Genomic DNA, 19,515 nt, shown 5'->3' on the forward strand with positions numbered 1-19,515 from the left:
TGGTGAGCTGTAGTTTGACCATGACTGGTCCAGCCAGTCAATCTTGTCCAAGCTACTTGACTGCCTCCAAAAAGCAGTCAGAACGTGCAGAAGGAGCAATACAATCAGTAATGCCTCCCTTATATCATCAGTTTTTTTTTCACTTTGAAAATTGTAATCGTTGTTTGTCAGATGACGGCCGGTCTGTCAGCAACTTCTGCCGCTAATATGCTCCCCAATAAAGTCAGCTGTGTTATGGCTATGAATGACAAGTAGTGACTTCAAACAACATAGTTTATTCACTCAAATGAACCCTTCTTGGGGACGAAGTCAACTGACTAATGTCACACTAACTATAAAGTGATCGTTGTTTGTGCTCCAAAAATGCACAAATACAGCAGAAAAACACGCAAGCCAGCAAGAGGGGTGTGGCGGATTGACAGAGTCTAACACGATGCAACATGCAGATCTTTCATCCTTATGTTGCAGCTCTCCGTGGCTTGGGAAAATAAATAATGCTTGGTTCAGATCGACTATGTGAATGGCGTAACATGCGACGCATTTGAATTGCAGTCAATGAAATTTGCTTGATGGGGTGATAGGGCAACAACTATAGATGTTTGGGGTGACGGGCCATGAAACGTGACGCGAGACAGCCAATCAGTTTTGGGAAGGTAAGAACAGGAAACAGAAATACAGCGTGGCCTACCGGTATAAAGGTAAACATTTTCAAAGTAAAATAAAACTGAACATTAAAAAATAAGTGCTTGAAGAATACAACATAAATGTCCTAATGCCCCTGCGTGCGAGCAAGGATAGACTGAAACATTGGGTCTAGTTCTTTTCTTGACAGCAAGACAGTAACCTCCTTGGCTAAAAGGTAAATAACAAACAGAGAACGTAAACAGGGCATACAGCGCAACCTTCCAGATTAAAAGCAGGTATTTCAAAATAAGATAACACCTGTAAGTAAACAATACAAACCAGAGCGCTTGAAGAATTCTTGACAGAATAAATCTCATCTAAATGCCCCTGTTTGTGAAAACGGATGGATTCAGGTGTTCATTTCTGATTTAATAAAGTGTTTGCAGCTCCCTGTGTTGCCTCATCTGTGAAAACTGGGTCAAAATGTCTGTTTGAATTTTAAGGGTTTCCAACCACTGGTCTATGATTAAAACAGCGGATAAAAATGACACTTCCGACATTATCAATCCATCTTTTTCTTTAACATTCCCGTCATTCGTGCGTCCATCAGCAAGCCCGACGTCCATTGGAGACAATTTGACGGACAGTCCGTCAGTGCTGATGGAGTGCCCAACTCTGCCTAAATTCATAAGTGTCCCCTTCATGTCACAATGTGCAATTGAACCAATTGAGCAATTTAGTACATTTATGCAAACAAACGTGCAAGTGTCCAGAGAAACAAAAACGATCTTGACATGTTGTTTTGCCGCCATTTTGAGATTAGATATGAAATAGGAAGAGTGCTGGCATACAGTATCCTTCAGAAGTCCATACCATATACCTACAAATAGCAGTGCTGCTGCTTTACTTAGTTGAGAAACACAAATAAAATGTTTTTTCAAAGTTATTGTTTCAACAACTGTTTAATTGAAACATGGCTGAGAGATTGTTTCTGAAGGGTAAAATCTATCGTCTTATTTAAAGAAGCTAAATAGATGAGCAAAATTAGATTATTATCAATTATTGACACAATTCTTAACATAGTGTAACTCACATATAATTTTTACTCTGTCCTTTATGTATGAAACATGGGTACATGAAACGAGCGTTAGGCAACTTACAAGAAGTAGCTAATGGGCTCCAAGTAGCTACATTGTTATTAAACATACAATACAGACTAGTGGGATACATTAACTCACGTAACAAACTGTTTTTGGTAACTGGTTTCCATGTTAACAGGTGTCACATTGACTACAATAAATTCAAGCGTTTAACCCAAACTGATGAATAATTATGACAAAGTATAAAACATGAAATTGAATAATATGACAAGAAAAGCCTCAACAAGTGTGTGTGCAAGGTTTTCAAATGCAAGTGTGTGTAAGTTCCTGGAAAGTTTGTTACAGAGCAATCGTCAGTTACAAATGAAGCCCAGATTTACAACTTGCGGTTGGTTTCCTGAACAATGAAAATCCTCTCGAACTCTCTGAAATGCTGTTGCTTCAGTTGTATTTGACTTCGGGATGTCACTGTGTTCTTGTCAACTTCTAGCAATCACAGGCACGACCTGCAGGCAAATAATGTGATATCTAGCTTTGACAACACTGATGGGGAGACCAACAAAATATTTCTTGAAGTTTCCTGTTCTGCAGAAGAAACGTCTACTACTATTACCTTTGTGAGGTTAATCTCTACTTTGAACTTTCAACATACATAAGTGGTTACCTCACGGCATCATCTGCCATGCTTACTCTCCACATTGTATGAGGTTCTGTGACATAAGTTCATCCACAGTCAAGCACATGGGCAGAGTAAATATAACTTTAGACTTTGGCAGGATGGCTAACGGGTGATAAATTTGTCAATATTTCAACAGGAATACAGAGGCCTATTTTACAACACAGACGTACAATATATGCAGTGGAACAGCAAGGCCTTCTATATTGACTTAAACAGTATTAGAAGCACTGCCCTACAATGACAACACAAAATATTTCATCAATGAAATTGTAATCATTTGTTTCGGAATATTAGTTTCTCAATATAGCATTTCCTGATGCGGCACTGTTGCCAGTAGGAGATTTTATTGTTTTGCCCAATCCGATTTTTTCCCTCTATGTCAGGGTGTCAAACTCATTTTTATCATGGGCTCGTCACACATTTACACATTTTGAAATCTGATGCAACTAAAAACTGTTCAAAAGGGGTAAAAGTTAAAGACAACTTGCAAATTGAGGATTTTTGAGGGAACCTTAGAGGTAGAATTAGCATTTTGTGGGCCACATAAAATTATGTGACGGGCCGGATCAGGCCCCTGGGCCTTGAGTTTGACAACTGTGCTCTATGTGCTACTGTGTCAGTCTAACTTGACCAGGGCCTCCGGAATCGTTAGTGCAGGCCAATTCAACTTAAAACACGTGACTAAATAACTACATAAATACTAATTCTGAACTGCTTCAGACGATGTAGTATATGGCAGTTTTGTTTTTGTAGTTAAGTATTCATTGCTTCTATAATTGCGATGTAATAACCCCCACTTAGGCCCCAAATACCAACCAATCCGTTGATTTTACATAGAATTTGGATAGTAGTATTTGCCATGCCTGCTAGGTACTGTATTTATATGTTACCTTTGTCAGCCAGCATTGCCTGTGTATTGCTTCCTGCCCTCCTCCTGCAGAGAAATGAGCACAATAAGCGAGACAAGACATGGAAATTTTCAACTGCAATTGTCTTAGCATTTTAATGTGCAAGTATCACCTTTTGTCCTGCTTGAATTTGCACCTGCAGTGGCCACCTGTGCCAAGAGAAAAGAGCAGGCTTTATATGGTATGTCCAAAGCTTTTTTTTTTGGTAGCATTTCTAAAAGACTTCTTTCATGTAAACAAGAAGATGTACGGGCTCATGTGTGTGGGTTATGCATCTTACTGAGCAGGATGGTAATGCCAATGAGACAAAGGACAGCTGCAAGAATCAGACCTCCAACACGCAGTCTGTGGTAGTCTGTTCAGATCAGGATTTCAGTAAGATGATATAAAAGCATACATCACAAAATCTGATTTAAGTAAAGGTGGATTCCATCCAGACTGGTCCCCAGTCAGTTGCAAATATGAAGACAAGAAAAAAACAACGTTTGGAACGAAACTTTATAATATATTGCTACTTCGTACTTGCTTAGAAAAGTAACATGAGGTGGTAATTGAATCATAATATAATAAAACAAATGAACTACCAGAAAAAGTAAGCATTTTAACTACCGGTACATTTAGGGAGTTGCTTTATGTCAAATAATTTTTTTATATCTATGTCAAAAGAGTTTTTTTTAGCAGTTTTCAAAAGACATTTGAAATTAATAGAATTACAAGGTAACAGTTTTAAGACGAGTTTAAAGCCGCTAACCCCCCCGCGCCACTTTGAACCCCTATAACCTTTAATGAGAAAACTAAGATTTTCCCATTGTCACATCTGATCAATTAAATTAACCAAACAGGTCTCTGTCACGTTCTGTCTGTCTTTGTTGTGGGATTTAGTTTGTGCAGTATCAGTTATAGGTTCTCTGTGTTGCCCCCGCGTCTGTCGTCACTGTAATTAGCCTCACCTGTCACCCGGCTGTGTCAATAGGCTGTGTTCCAGCCTATTATTTCGACCAGTCAGTTTCCCCCCCGCCCCTTGTTGTTCCCAGGTGTCTTGCATCTTAATTAGTTCTGTTAGTATTCAAGCCCCAGTGTTTTGTCCCGTCCCTTGTCGGGTCATTGTACGTCTTCCCTCCGTTGCCTCACGCTGCCCTGAACCCATCCTTCCTGTGTTGCCTCCCGTTCCTTGTTGCCCCAGTAAGTTTGAGATTAGCATTTTTCTTGTGCTTTCTATTTTTTAGGTTCTTTCCAGGTCCACTCAGACACAGAAAACTAGTCGTCTGTAACCCCCCCCCCCCCATTTTATATTCATGATTTCTATGTTGTTTTTTTTAAAATTTGGGTTTAATTTTAAGAAACAAGTAAAATAAAAGGATTTACCAAAGGTAAATGGGTCATCATCAGCTGCAGAGACAGAAACAAGTGGGTATCAGCATCAGATACATAACAATTAAAGGGACACTGTAAGATTTAGACGTCTTCCATTAAAAAGGAAAATATTGAATGATTATAAATTTCAAAAACATGCAAATAAATGTATTCTTACCGACCAACAGTATGTTTTAAATGTAATCGTAGTTCTAGTTATTATTAGACCTAGTCTAGGTCTAGTTATGGGGCGAGGCACTTCTCTGGAGGCTGCCATGTTTGTTATAGCTACAGGCAATGGTAAATGCAGTACCATCTGCTGTCCGTAGTGAAAAACTGTAAAATCCTGTCCCTTCAAGGTGTGTTAGAAAAGTTATACGAATGGTGGCTCAAGAGATATTCAATACGGTGGACCCACTTGTAACAGTGTCCATGTCTTACGTTTTTTTTCATGTTGCGACGTGGAATACAGAGTTTTTTCGTCCCCTCTTAACGGTATTTTTCTGGCTTTGCGACAAAAACAACTGTCATGACCCCAAGGGGTTGGTTGTATTTGTGTTGTTTTGTTTCTATCTGCAGGCGTTTTTAGGTATTTACACTTAGTTTCTGTTCTGTTATCTAACTGCCTCTATGCAATGCGTCACTACAATGCTGGTCTGCTATTGGTCAGTGTCTCCTCACAGAGATGCTGGTCTGCTATTGGTCGGCCTCACTCGTTTCAAAATGGTGGAATAGTAAAGCTTTGTTTTATCGCGAGTGGTTACAAATCCGTATTTATAGTGCATTTTAGTGCTTAATTTAAACTTAAAAAGGTTAGCCATGGGTCCCAAGATTACTAGTGATGTTAAAGAGAGAAGTAAGAAGATGATTTATATGGAAACAAAGCTGAAGATAATCAAGAAATACGAAGCTAGCCTAGCCTAGGCTACCCTTACTAGGGAATATGGGCATAACAAGCGCCACTCAAAGGTAAATAAATCCTTTCTATATGTTTTATTTATGATGTTTTCTGATTGTATACATTTATATTATATATACATAGCACTTACTATACTATTTTGGTACCAATTTTTAATATGTATGTACAATTTTGATGTTTCTACCTGGGGTTCTAAATGCATTGGCTATTTAACATAGGTTTGGATTGCCCGCCATATGGTGAATTCGTTTTATGAGCCCAACCGCGGAACGGATTAATCTCGTAACACGGGGGCCCACTGTATTTTGAGCCCCAACTACCAAAAATGTTTTTTCAATATATTCAGACCCAGGGGATCAACCAACACATCTACAAAGAGGCCCTCTCACTTTTGATTATTTCAGTGAAGAAGTGGTGAGAATTATGGCACAGCTACTTTGTCATGTCTTTTCCAGTGGCACATGTTCACAATGCCTTGAGAATCAGATAGTTCTTGTCTTTTAACATCCCTTTGTGCCTGACTTGGCTCAGTGAATTTTGAATACAGTCCCAAGCGACAGTGGGACATCAAATATGTGGATGACATCAAAAAAGGGCAGAAATACCAGCTATGAACGATCACTTGAAATCAAAACTTGAAGTTTGGATTTATAAAACGGGGCAACGGTCTTGGACTTTTCTGGCACACCTTTAACCCTTAAAACATCAATCAGGAACATCACAAGTCAACAGTGCAACATAAAAAGCACATACATTACGCTACAACATACACAACTTTCTCTCAACAAAGACTGCCACTGTCAAGACATTTTTTATTTGGGGGTGGCAAATATTTACTTAATATTTTACTTATTAAATATTGACTATATTTAATAAAATGTCCTTACACTTCTGTTCTTCAGCAAACACCAGAGAGACTGCTGCAAAAGATGGGAGAAGCACAATAGCATTATGAGATGCATCCTGAGCATCCTTGGTCAACAACAAAAATAAAAAACAAATTTAAGGGTCAGTAAAGTTTCACAGTTTCTAAAATTTCAGAAAAGGTTGAGTGTCAGCAGTCAGAGTTGACGCAACCTTTCTAGCAACACACTGTCAGGGATCTGTAGTTTATTTTACATAATAGAACACACATAAAAACACCTGTTACCCTCAGAATTTCCTGTGAGAATGTTATTTCATGTTTGAGATTTGGCTACTTCCTTAGTATTGTCCTACTATTATTCAGACTTAAGTGTTCTGGACAATCTTGGTCGAGATTAAGAGTTTTAAATACAACTCACTTGTCAATAACACCAAAGCACAGATCTTTGACATCTTCACAGTTGCTAATGTATTACCTGCAAGACAAATACAAATATGGATATGAAAAACAATTTTAGCAACGATTAAAAATCAGTGTTGGGAGTAATGCATTACAAAAGTAATGTAATTACTGTAATGCATTACCTTTTCATCTTGTATAGTGGCTTGTGGCAAGATGTCTTGGCCATGAAATCCATGAAAATACGATTAAACTCCACTACCCCTTCAAAGGTTATTCTTGTTTGTACTTTAGTCCTTTTTTACTAATGCCTCTTCTTATGAATATGGAAGTTGTTTTATGACAACTGTAATTTGATCCGGTAGCCTTTCAATGTCTATGTAACAATAACAACACAGCAGAAAATAACACAAATATCTTCTGCATCACTGTAGTGATTTTCCATGACTGTAGCGCTTTTCCGCTGAGCTCTCTTAACTAAAGAACAAACACACCTGTGCTTGTTTCCTTGCAGCGCTTGCATACGAACATACTTAAACTTCTACGATAACGTCTGTAAACATGCTCACGTTTTTTTTTTCTGCTCTTAGGCTTCCTTGTTACGAAAGATCGCTGTAAAGAACAAAAACATGTGAATTTATGTATACTGTAGCCATCCGGATTCTTAACAAATCCCTCACGAACTAACCTGCCTCTTCCTGACTACTGAATGCATAAACAATATCTTGCACTAAAATCTTGCACTACATGATATTATGCAGTATGTTAGCACCTTTGTCTCCGTTTGTATCGCTATTTATTTATTTATAGCTATTTATTTATTGCTTGATTATGGAATGTCATCTGCTGCTTGGGAAGTGAACAGAATAAGAATTTCATTGTGTGGTACAGCTATGCATATGACAATAAATCTCTTGAATCTTGGGAGAAATCATTGTTTATAATGACCAAGTATGTGAAAGTACATTATATGAACTTAAAAAGCTCGTAGTGGAACTCAGGAGTAAGGGAAAAAAGGCTCTGCTATTGGTGTATGAAGTCTGCCTGGAAAGAGAAAAAGAAGAGGAGCACAAGTGCATCTCCCTTGGTGCCTCTCCACAGCAACCCATGATGTAGCACCGGGAATGTGTGGTGCGGGAAACAAGCCAACAACCACAAGAGGATGATTTACCTCGTGAGAGAAAGTACAAACATGGAGGATCATGATAAGAAGGAATACTGAGACTGAAACAGGGGAAAGAAGGGCAGAGAAACAAGAGAAGGCCACGGGGCAAACTGAAGGTGAGAGAACTAAAAGGGTGAGTGAGTGTGTGATACGAGGTACAAAGACAAAGTACAGTAAGTGTGTAGGTTGGGCTGCAGATGTGTTGGCACCTTGCTTCTCTTGTTAGAAGATCAAAGGTAAAGTATGATCAAATGTATTAGTACAAGTTGGAACCTGCAATGGGTGAGAGTGCAAATTGTATGTGTATTTGGATACAGTCGAATCTCATTGGTCAAGCACGACTGATTCCAGGATACTGGTCAACATTCATTTGTTCTGATTGGCAAATACATTTACAAATAAACTGAACCAGGATCAAACTTTTGTCTTAACTTAATAGGTCATATTAATAGGAAGAAAACTGCCAGACTGAAAAAAAACTATTCTTCTTTTTTTAACTTGAATGACACAGATGTAATTAAGAGCTCTATGACCGCAGGGCCATTCAAATGTTGCTTTTCTTCTGCAATTGGTGGGTGGGGGTGCACAGGACCATCAAGTCTAAAAAGACAATTCCTAAAAAGGACTGTGATCTTAAAAACAATACATTTAAAAGTAAAAAAAAAAAAAAAAAAAAATGCATTGCACAGTTTGAAATCTGCCATTTTTGAGGTTTCGATTAGATTTAATGAGGGCCCACAATTCCAGAAGGGACACTTCTCCCACACAGTCTCTTGATAAAGCCTTTTCTGTTCTGGCTCTACCAAGCTTCTCTGTCTGTCTCTATGAGAACCATTTTTTTCTTTTCCCATTTTCAATGTCTTTTGTTTGTTTCGACATTCTTTCAACCCATCATGAAGAGTCCGCCCATGGCTCAGGACATCTCTTAACTTTAGGGAAGCAATGCTTGTATTCTGGTAAATAACTACCTGTATATCCAAATGGGAAGACATATGGAGAAAACAAAATGTCGGTTGTCATACAATGTTGTTCTTTGTTGACTATTCTTGAATGAATTCAGTGATGAGTTACACTGTCACGCTGCAATGGTGTCACTTTTTTTGAGTAGCTAGTGCAGCTACTGTCACTGGCCTGACACACTCCCATTTGCAAAGAAAAAACACATTGAAGTTTACAAACATTTTCAAACATGCTGTGGCATTCTGAACCAAACATACCAAATAATGGATAGACTAATGGTACTGGACACTAGGGCTGCATGATTATGTCCAAAATAATAATCACATTTAGTATTTTGGTCAATATTGAAATCAAGATTATTCATCATGTTTGGTCAAACATGTCTATTTATCTTTTTTAAACAAGAAGTATATAAACAAGGCTTCAATGCTTGATACTTAAGAATGATAATGATAAACTAAAATCAATAAAGTAAAATATAATTAAAACAAATTAACCAAAGATATGGCAAAAATTTGGCACACAAGGCAACACAGGTAACTTGCTGAGTGGAAACCAATTAAAAAAAAAAAAAGAGGCCTGCTTAGGGACATAATATTACAACAGGCCTGTAACAACACCTACACCAGCCTTAATTTTTTTTTTTTTGCATGAAAAAAACAATACAAAAGGAAGGTACACGTTGCAGAACATCTGACACCGTGCAAAGGTGCGTGGTTGCCGAAATGACATCATTTACACGCATGGAGACATGCAGAACTCTCGGTCGCGTCAAGCATAAACCAAGCTGCCACCCTTTTTGCAAAATTTACTTACTATTTCTTAAGCTTAATGAAGTCTTAAACTTTGCCCCTTGGTGGTAGGATGACTGAAAGTGCTTGATTTGACATGTAGGTCATGTAAAATTAGATTAATTGTGAAGGCCCTACAGCAGTGGTCCCCAAACCCCGGTCCGTGGATCAATTGGTACCAGGCCACGTGGGCTGCACCCGAAATTTTGGAGATGCTTTAGTTTAATAGTTTAATAGTACGTGCACACCGAACAGGAACGAGGCAAAAAAGCAAAGAGTTTTGTATTTTAGTCAATGGAGTTCGCGTGACTGGGCGCGAATGCAGGTCGGGCGACGCGAGGGACGTGAATGGAGCGACGCGAATGGCCGCGCGCGGTCACGAGAAGCGGAATTTCCCTTTTTGCGGGAAGTTACTTTTTTTTTTTTACTTTTTCCTTGTTTCGTGTCGCGACATCCAATCAACTTCGGGAACGTTCAACGGCTCACGCAGGGGGCAGGTATGAATCATGGCGGCCGCTTTGCGGTCACCGGGAGCGATCCAACACAGCAGGCTGAGCTTTCAATACAAAACGGAGCTAAGCAAGAGCACTCACCTGGCTTGTAGAAAGGCGGAAGCAAGAACTTGGGACAACTGGTATGTGCAGCGTTTGCTTCACTTAACAGCTGTTGAACCGTAGTTACTGTGCTAAGCTAACGATAGCGCAGCATTGTCAGCACAATATTTAGCACAGTCTCGGCAACTTGATTGTGACATTGAAACTTTTGGCGCCACCTCTACTACATACATAATGAGAAGGGTGATGTGGCTTTTAGAGCAGCCAGCACCCCCCCCGGTCCGCAATATAAATCCAAGGTGTTGACCGGTCCACTGACCACTGATGTAGAATGTGTTATTATGTTCACTAAAATAAACTATCAAACAAAGGGTGACAAAAAAGATGCTATTTAACTAACAGATATCCATCCATCCATCCATTTTCTATAAATATGTTGGGACTAAAGATGCAGGCATGTTCAGTCTGTTAAAGAGAGGATGTTGCTTGTTGGCAGACAATTACAAAAAAAACAAAACAAAAAAAATGCTAAACTTCATATACCATCTTTTTGCGTAAAGATCCGATGTTATAACCTGCGGCTTGTAGTCCAGTGCGGCTTATCCATGACAAAAGCCTTTTTTTTTTATGCTCACATTTTGCTGGCTTCCGCCTTTCTATAAGCCAAGTGAGTCCTCTTGTTTGGCTCTGTTTTGTGTTGAAAACTCAGCTGGCCGTGTTGGATCGCTCCCGGTGACCGCAAAGCGGCCACCATGATTCATTCCTGCCCCCTGTGTGAGCCGTTGAATGTTCCTGAAGTTGATTGGCTGATGCGACGCGAAACGCGAAAAAAGTTACAAAATTTTAACTTTACACGAAAGGCGACATTTTGCTTCTTGTGACCGCGTGCGGCCATTCGCGTCGCTCCATTCGCATCCATCGCGTCGCCCGATGCGCATTCGCGCGAACTCCATTGACTACAATACAAAACTCCACTTTTTCACCTCGTTTGCGTTCGGTGTGCACGTAGCATTAAACTAAATCATCTCCAAAACATTATCTCGGGTGCAGCCCACGCGGCCCAGTACCAGTTGATCCACGGACCGGTACCGGTCCGCGGACTGGGGGTTGGGGACCACTGTTCTACATAATTCATATACAATCACAAATGTATAAATAAGAATCACATATACTGTGTACTGTATATGAAATTTAAACGTCACAAATTTACCTAAAATTTTACACATTCTCTCATTAGATGTAGACATACATACATACATACATACATATACATATATATATATATATATATATATATATATATATATATATATATATATATATATTAATAATATATTGTTTTAACCCTTTTTGAGCACAGCTATTGATTTCAGCCTATTCAGCCACAATGGCTGAAGAAGAGCAAAACGGAAATTGGACAGACACGACTTTTCAGCATTGGCGCCCAAGTTTTGTTTTGTTTTGTATTCTTTTACATGCCAAGTAATTTTTGTGATATGAAGGGGAAAACATGTACAGAAGTGACTGTATCTCGAAGTTTCACTGTATTTGCTAAATTACAATACAGCAGATTTCGCCTTGGTTTGTGTTGTATTTTTTTTCCACCAATGTGAGTGACGTCACTGATCTGTTTCATTTACGGTTGAAGAGCACTGTCACCAGTATCCTGAGCTGGAACTTGTGGCAAAGTACGACCTATGTATTCCTGCCACATGAGTGCTATTGAAAGAGTATTCTCAACTGCTGGGGCCCTATTAACACAGTCAAGAAAATGCATGAAGTGAAAAAATGTTACATGCTTTTTTTTTTTTTTTTTTTAAAGAATGTTTAACGTGTGCTCTGAGATGTCAATGATGTATGGCTTCTAAAAAAGGATAAATATAATTTGTCTTTTTTAATAAATTCCTTCTGTTTTTTCAGTCATTTCAATATATTTGTCAAAGATTTATTGTTTTTTTTTTTTTTTTACCAAACATTGCCCAATATATCGCAGTACGTATTGCAATACACCTTTACTGCATCGAAATAAATCGCAATACACTTTTAAGACACAATACCCAGGCCTATAATTTGAGAAACCCCCCCAAAACTTATGTGCTCCCCTGTCTTTAATCCTGTCACATAGCATCACTGGTAGGTGTACAAAAAGATTTAAAAAGTTTGGGTCAGTTGTAATTCTATAACTGCAACTGTCTTATGTTCTTTTTCAATAAAAAGATTGTAAAAAAAAAAAAGTTTGGGTCAGTTCTTATAAATCCAGAGAAAATCACATAAATCCAAATTCCCTCCAATCTGACCAAATTAACAACACACACAACAAAATCAACCTAAGTGTAGGTTGACTCTTTGAAATAAATTGAACAATGGACACTTACTTCTTATAAATATTTATGATTCCTGTACTTTGTGTATGCAGGATATGGAGATATACGGATTGTGTTGTGTGCAAGGTCCCAGTCACATTGTTGTGCCCATTTTTCCATGATTACACCCCTCCACTTCAATACCAACCGGTATGCGAGTGTGTGTGTGTATGTGTCTGTTACTGCAGTGCAGTACAAAGACAGCTGTTCTACTGTGGCCAGATTCATTCCTAAATTAGCAAAACTGGACTGCAGCTTTTGACACAAGAATGAGATTATGCTAGGCTAGATATAAAGCAACATAACAAGGAAAATTTTCATAGTTAAGTGCAATCCTGAGGGAATTATTGAGTGAGGCAGGGAAAAAAAGGGAGGGAGCAATTGTGAAAAGAAAGAGGGACAGCGTCATATGAAAGTGTGAAAGAAGAAAAAGGGAGTGGAGCATACTGAGGAAGTGAGTCACACTCAGTACTGCTAGCTTTGAGTCCTGATGCTCACTACTGTACAGTACTACAAGAGCTATCATTATTACACTCTAGAAAATGTATGGGTTTATAAAAAGTTGTGATGTTACAGATAGGGAGATTTAATATTCTGAAAAAACAATGATTTTTGAGGATAAAGTTTTAATTTTTAAAAAAATGGAGAATATTCCTTGATTAAATTTTGGGCCATTACATACCAGATCGCCCCCAAAATCTGAAGATTTTAACAGAGACCATTTTGATTAAACTAAAGTAACGAAAACAGGGGTTTGGGAGCTGTGATCAAGATTTTGAAGATTTTGGTTCCAATTAGCATTCTTCCAGTTGATTCTGATTCCAGATGATTCTCAATTTTGATTCTTTAAAATAATTAAAAATATGCAGGCTTAACAGAGTTATTTTTGGACAAATCATAAGTACTTCTCCGTTCTTTATTTTCATGCTTAACAGAGTTATTTTTGGACAAATCATAAGTACTTCTCCGTTCTTTATTTTCATAAACTTTTTACTGTTTTTGAACATTATTATTGAAAGGAATTTGGGTGGGCTAAACTTCAGTTTTTATTCTTTAGAGTTAAAAAAAAGCATACATGACAGACAAAGCTGCATTTGAAGGGCAAGCAAGGTAATCTAAGCAGTCTACTGCATCTAGCCAAAATTGAATTGACATTAAATATTGAAATTGAATATTCACTTAACTTCACTTTTTTTAAACACTATAATTTACATTTTTGTAACAGTTGAACAAAAGTAATTGTACTCTTGGGTGCAAATTACATTTGAAACAAAAAAAAATATCTCACCATGGCAGTTTAATATTTATAGAATTTTTAAACACAATAACAAAGAAATGAACAAGTAATAGTCATATTAACAAGTGCAGGCCTCATTTAAAATATGAAATTAGTGACTATAAATGTTGATTGGATTTTTAAATGGTTATTATTCTGGAGTGAAAACTTGAGAAAAAACATTTTCAGACTTATCGTAAATGAAAAATGACTTGTCCGCATGAGTGTTATGGGTGAAACTGGGAGATATGTGAGTTATGGGAGATCTGGAGTGCAGGACAACGGCCAGGTGTGGCTCTATGGCAGGAGTATGGATGCGCAAGATGTCTTGTATGTGAGTCCGATAGCCGTGTCCTCACATGGCTCTTATTTAAGTTCATAACCGAGAATGTCTTCTCACACAAATACCCAATGCTTGAATCTCTCGGAAACTTGTCCCTATCCAACTGTCACTAAAAGTTGACGATATAAAGCTGCTGGTGCTGACCGCAGCTCACTGCGTCACACTGCAGCTCAACATTCCTCCTTTTGTTGATTGTCGCCATTTTAGAAAATTAGGGGCTCATATAGTCAATTACACATATACTAATTTGCTGTTCCTAATTGAGCCTTTAGATTGCAGCATTTAGGACACGCAGGTAACAGCGCTGCTGCCCAATGTATTAATTCTCCATGCGGGCCAGATGTTATTGATTTTATGACGGAGGCTGCGAGCCGGATGCAAATTGACGGGCCGCATTTGCCCCCCGGGCCGGACTTTGGACATGTCTGGTCTAGGGTGTCCCCGCCTACTGCTGGAAAAGGATGGATGGATGAAGTTCCAAGGACATGCCAAGCTAATCAGAACACAAGGAGCATTTCAAAAGAAAACACTTTAAACTATGTGCAATTCAAGGTGTACAAAAATGGAAAATCAATACAAAACAAATAAACAAAACAACAACAACAAAACATACCAACACCTAGAATACATGCATGCATTTCTGTTTGTTCAAACCGAACCAACTATACCTTGTCAAACATATGATCAGTGGGCCAGATCCAGATCCAGGAGGTTTAACTCTGTCAGTGCCAAGCATGATCGGAAAAGGAAACCTCTAGAAGGCCAGTATATTTAATTCTTTCACTCATATTTCAGGGCCAACAGAATATTTTGTGCTATGCCTATTTTAATATGAATGATATCATATGAAAAAAATTACTTCCATTTCTTACTTCGATTTCCATGTCGGCAATATCTTTGTTATATGTGGGGAAACACTGCCATCCAACTACAGTGCTGAATTGGCTTATATTAGGTAAGCATTTGTCAAGGGTGTCAGCTACCCTCCATTAAAAACGTATTGGAGGAGAATTTTTTTTAAATGTACTTTTGTTTTTACTATTTGAAAAGATGGGAATTCTTGTCTATGGCACTGAAATAATTAATTAGACCCGCAAGAAGATTCAGTGAAGCACTGAATAAAAATGAAGAGGACCGAAATAACGGTTAAGTGTTTCGTTCCAACCTGTTGTCAACCACAACTCATGCTAGTACTCAATAACAGCTGACTCAATCCGCCTTCATAGGCTCATGCCTAACAATGAACATGACAATATGCAAAAATGAATACTTTTACAAGCAATGCGAAGAGAGCATTGTGATTTACAAGCCGAAGTGACCAGTTACCATGCTTGTACCAAAAAGCTTGCTGAACACTTCTGTGACAGAAAGTGAAACCTTCAGCATTATCATCTAGCTTTGTCGAGCTACTGTTCAGCACAGGTAAAATCCTTCTATCTGATGAGATTTCCAGTGGGCAAGGGTCACCATCTAGGCCATTACCAAATATTCAGCTTTGGTCACTGCTGCATTATAAACATCTTGTATTTCTTTTTAAATTTACTTTAATTACAGCTCCGCTATTAGCACATAGCTTTGACTTGACAGCATGACTTCTTCTTTGTGAGTTTTTTAAACATATATCGTTATATGGACAGCCGGTGTCCAGAATTACAAACTACAGCACCATTAGCTTCTAGTCTTTGCAATTTACAACACTTCTTGCAAAGTTGTATAACAAACATTTACCATGCAAAATGAAAATAAAGCTGTAAATAAAATCGAGTGAGCCACAGCTCTGTCTCTCTCTCGCTTCCTAACTCTCTGTTAATTGGTTGGTCAACCTCTTGCTTGCGAAACTGCTCACGTCCTTCTTGGGAGTTAGCCGGCAAAGCAGAGAGTGGACAACAGCAGCCATCATGTGATTGGCTGCTGCATCAGAGGAGGATTCAAATATGATACACTATGAGAGTGGGCTCCCGCTGCACAGTGCAGTTGCCCTTTAAGGCAGACGATGCGGGAGGGAAAAGAACTTTCCAGTTTTAGACGGTTTCAAATACAGTAACTGTGTGACTTTTAAAAACACAGCGTATTGTTGTATCAGGTTATCAGCACATGCCTACCTGAAACCTATTTCAAATGTTTGCAGTTTTAACAAACTGAACATTTGTTGTCTGTGCAAAAAATAGCTATTCATGGATTGTGAAAAACTTGCTTGAATGCCATGTTTAAGTATTTAGTACCTATTGTAAACAAGTCTTGTAAACCACAGTTTCCACAGTCTGTCGCTTGTGCAAAATCTTGGTTTAGCCAACTATTAAACTGTTCATTTTTAAAATGACAAATAATATATCCTAATACGAATTAAATAGTGAGTAACCAATCAAAGAAGCACCTTGAAAGACAAAGAAGCAATAGCGCTAAATCAAACAACCTGTCCTAATCGACATCTACAGTATAGTATAAAAGTGTGTGTAGCTCCCTATGAGAATGCCCTCTCTTGACTTGCTTCTTTACTTTCTGTCTGCAGTCATGCATAGACAGATGAAGTGAGGGTCTGTCTCAAAGAAAAATAAAGCTGTCTCTCTGTCTCCACTTTCTCCCCTCTCAACCTTTCTGTGGTCACTTGAAAAGAGAGCATTCAGATCTATGCAACTCACAAATCATTCTCTACATTTACATGTTTAAAAATCAGGTTTGCCGTTTCTGAGCAGCAAAAAGATGATCACATCATCTGTTTTGTTATAGTTATACATAGAGTGAGTCATTTCTGTGTCAATAATGACAGCTACTGTAAGCATTTATTTATCAGGCCATACATCTTCTACCGTAATCAAGAATTGGTCCAGGTCACAAGTGATGTGGAGGCTATTCCGGCTTGGGCAAGAAGTAGGTTCAACCCTGATCGGCTGACAGACAATCACAAGGCACATGTAAATAAAACACAAACAACCGAGTAAACCGGTGGTCAACTGGGTGTAATTAATAAAACTAACGCGCATGTCTTTGGAATGTGGGCGAAAGACTGTACATCGGGGAAAAAAAAGTAAGGATGGCAAAAATGTTCAAATTACAGTACACACTGTCATAAAACACAAGATGTTGAGATGGCAAAAGGCTGGACCCAAGTGCTTGAACTGTGAGGCAAGGCTCGAATGCAGCATCAACTCAAAACAAAATCTATTTATTTTTCAAAAATAAAACACAAAGATAAACTCGCATATGGAATCGAAAAATACTTAAGTATTAAGAGTACAAATAACTATAAACCAAGATACAAAACAAGAAACACAAAGTGAAGCAATGACCAAACAAAAACTTAAAGGAAGCCAAGGAGCTAAATAGAAGCTCACTGATAAGACAATAAAGAAGACCAGGATAATACACGAGTGGTTGAAGGGAGCTAATTAGTAAACACAGGGGCCTAGGTTGACTAGCACAGGTCGACGCAATTAAACGACCCAAGACACTGACAAGAAGGACAAAAAAAAAAGGAGAAAACAAATGGAATCAAAGTCAAACCCAAACCCCTTGAGCATGGCAAAGATTCAAACCCAGACCCTCTGACAGGACTCAGGTAATGACCAATGACAGCTCACCTATTTTCTGCGTTTGATCATGTAATTTTTGCAAGGTGAGCCAGGATTATTTGTTACAGGAGATGTTATTTTCACTTGACAGCAAGTGAAAAAATGGCAGTCACCAGAGATGCATACAATTTGGTGGACTTTGCTGATTAATTCATATTCCAAAAACCTAGAACACCAAGTTTAGACTAGTGCGGCCATGTCAATCAAATTATCATTATGAAATTTACTTGACTTCCCCTTGATAATAACAAGTACTAATGTACATGTTTGTGTGAGACAGAAGTAATACTAAATGGAGTTTAAAACTTTTTTTGCTGCAGACATTTCATACTGTATTATTAATCAATAATACATACCTTAACTCAGTCGGAGTTCCATTTCTCAAATCATTCATGAACAGACTGTCATGATCTTGAAGAATTATAACTTAGAAAGAGACACCACGTTGAATGCTCATAATGTAGAAAATTAATGGTAGAAAACAGATCCATATGAAATTAACCATTAAAGACATAACTTGGAGTTGGTAGATAAAACTCATAATTTGGGTTGGAATCGCTCAAATATGAATAGGATTCTTTCTATTCCTTACGAATGTAATCTATAAATGTAAATATAAAAAATTGATATCAATTTTATTATATCACTGTTATTGTAACACGTTGTATATTTTCTTAAGTAGGCCCATTCATTTAAAAGCACATACAGTATTTACATCTGTTTATCTGACTCCTTATGTCACATATTTGCACTGGTTTTATCATCTGGCCTTTTCACACACACAGACGCACGCGCGCGCGCGCGCACACACACACACACACATTTGCAGAACGTTGCAGTTATGGCTGTTAAGTGTCATTAATAATGTCTTCATGAAGTTTCTCATGTCACAGAAAGAATACACCGAGATGCTAATGGAGGCGCAGACAAATTCACTAATTCGATTCAAGTAAAACCAGTTGTTGTAACAACGCTGGCAACATATTGTCTCGTGTGAGACTGTTTAAATGTAGAGATTTAACAACGTAAAACGAATTAAGTGAACTAGAGACAGGGAGTATTATAAAGATACCGAGAAACTGCTCTACTATACTCGTTACAACAAAATATGCTTAACTATGCCAGCGGAGTAGAAGATGCTCCCAAGATGGAGATTTATCAGCACATTTCCTGAAACGCAGTCAAGGAGACCAGCTCGTTCAAAAATAACAAGATAAAAACAGACAAACTCGTGTGTCTGTTTAACTTACTGTTGACACGTTGGACTTCCAAAACCCCGACGGAGAGGACGATGGAAAATTCAAGCTCTGTGGATTCTTGTCCGCTCGGATGGTTAACACCCTTCTCAAACGAAACGCTCCACAGGTTGGCAGAAGTCGAGAAAGGGGAAGTTAAAGAAGCGTCAAACAGCAGAATCTTGTCCCGATCCCAGGTCGGTTTTTTTATGTTGCAACAGGGCGCCGAGGGTATGTGCTGGCGAAACAGGGCGTGTAGGCTGATCCTGGGTCAGGTCTCTGTGTCCATTGGGGAGTGTCGCTTCACAGTGTTTGCTTTAACCAGAGCGAACATGTCAAGTTCAACCCCTTGCTCCGCTCACTCCAGTAGTAAATAAGGTTCATCCTTTTCCTTAGTCGAAATGTTTTAATG

At 38.4% G+C, this 19,515-nt stretch overlaps 1 protein-coding gene across 2 annotated transcripts; it reads right to left on the reverse strand.

The window, feature by feature from the left end:
- Nucleotides 1-255: 255 nt before the first annotated feature.
- fxyd3 (FXYD domain containing ion transport regulator 3) lies at nucleotides 256-19,372 on the reverse strand. 2 transcript variants are annotated; one of them, XM_088410259.1, is made up of 8 exons: nucleotides 19,119-19,372; nucleotides 6,867-6,923; nucleotides 6,471-6,500; nucleotides 4,677-4,700; nucleotides 3,592-3,666; nucleotides 3,424-3,460; nucleotides 3,294-3,337; nucleotides 256-2,230 (listed from the first exon to the last, which is right to left on the reverse strand). In XM_088410259.1, the coding sequence occupies exons 2-8, from the start codon at nucleotides 6,898-6,900 to the stop codon at nucleotides 2,211-2,213; spliced, it is 264 nt and encodes an 87-aa protein (XP_088266385.1). In that variant the 5' UTR covers nucleotides 6,901-6,923; nucleotides 19,119-19,372; the 3' UTR covers nucleotides 256-2,210. The 2 variants fall into 2 exon arrangements, with proteins under 2 accessions (XP_088266385.1, XP_088266386.1); XM_088410260.1 differs by having other exon boundaries at nucleotides 6,471-6,503; nucleotides 19,119-19,344.
- Nucleotides 19,373-19,515: the final 143 nt, after the last annotated feature.

The sequence above is a fragment of the Hippichthys cyanospilos genome, chromosome 3 (assembly GCF_059441005.1).
Source record: "Hippichthys cyanospilos isolate Australia breed blue-spotted pipefish chromosome 3, RoL_Hcya_1.0, whole genome shotgun sequence".
NCBI lineage: Eukaryota > Metazoa > Chordata > Actinopteri > Syngnathiformes > Syngnathidae > Hippichthys > Hippichthys cyanospilos.

What these genes read in the sequence shown, in the direction of transcription:
- fxyd3 (XM_088410260.1), bottom strand. Translation starts at nt 6,900, where the DNA reads ATGTCAAAGATCTGTGCTTTGGTGTTATTGACAA. An exon ending in GTTTGCTGAAGAACAGAAGT is followed by an intron (nt 4,701 to 6,470) that starts GTAAGGACATTT and finishes CTGTCTCTGCAG; the next exon opens with CTGATGATGACCCATTTACC. An exon ending in GGCAATGCTGGCTGACAAAG is followed by an intron (nt 2,231 to 3,293) that starts GTAACATATAAA and finishes ATTTGCCTGCAG; the next exon opens with GTCGTGCCTGTGATTGCTAG.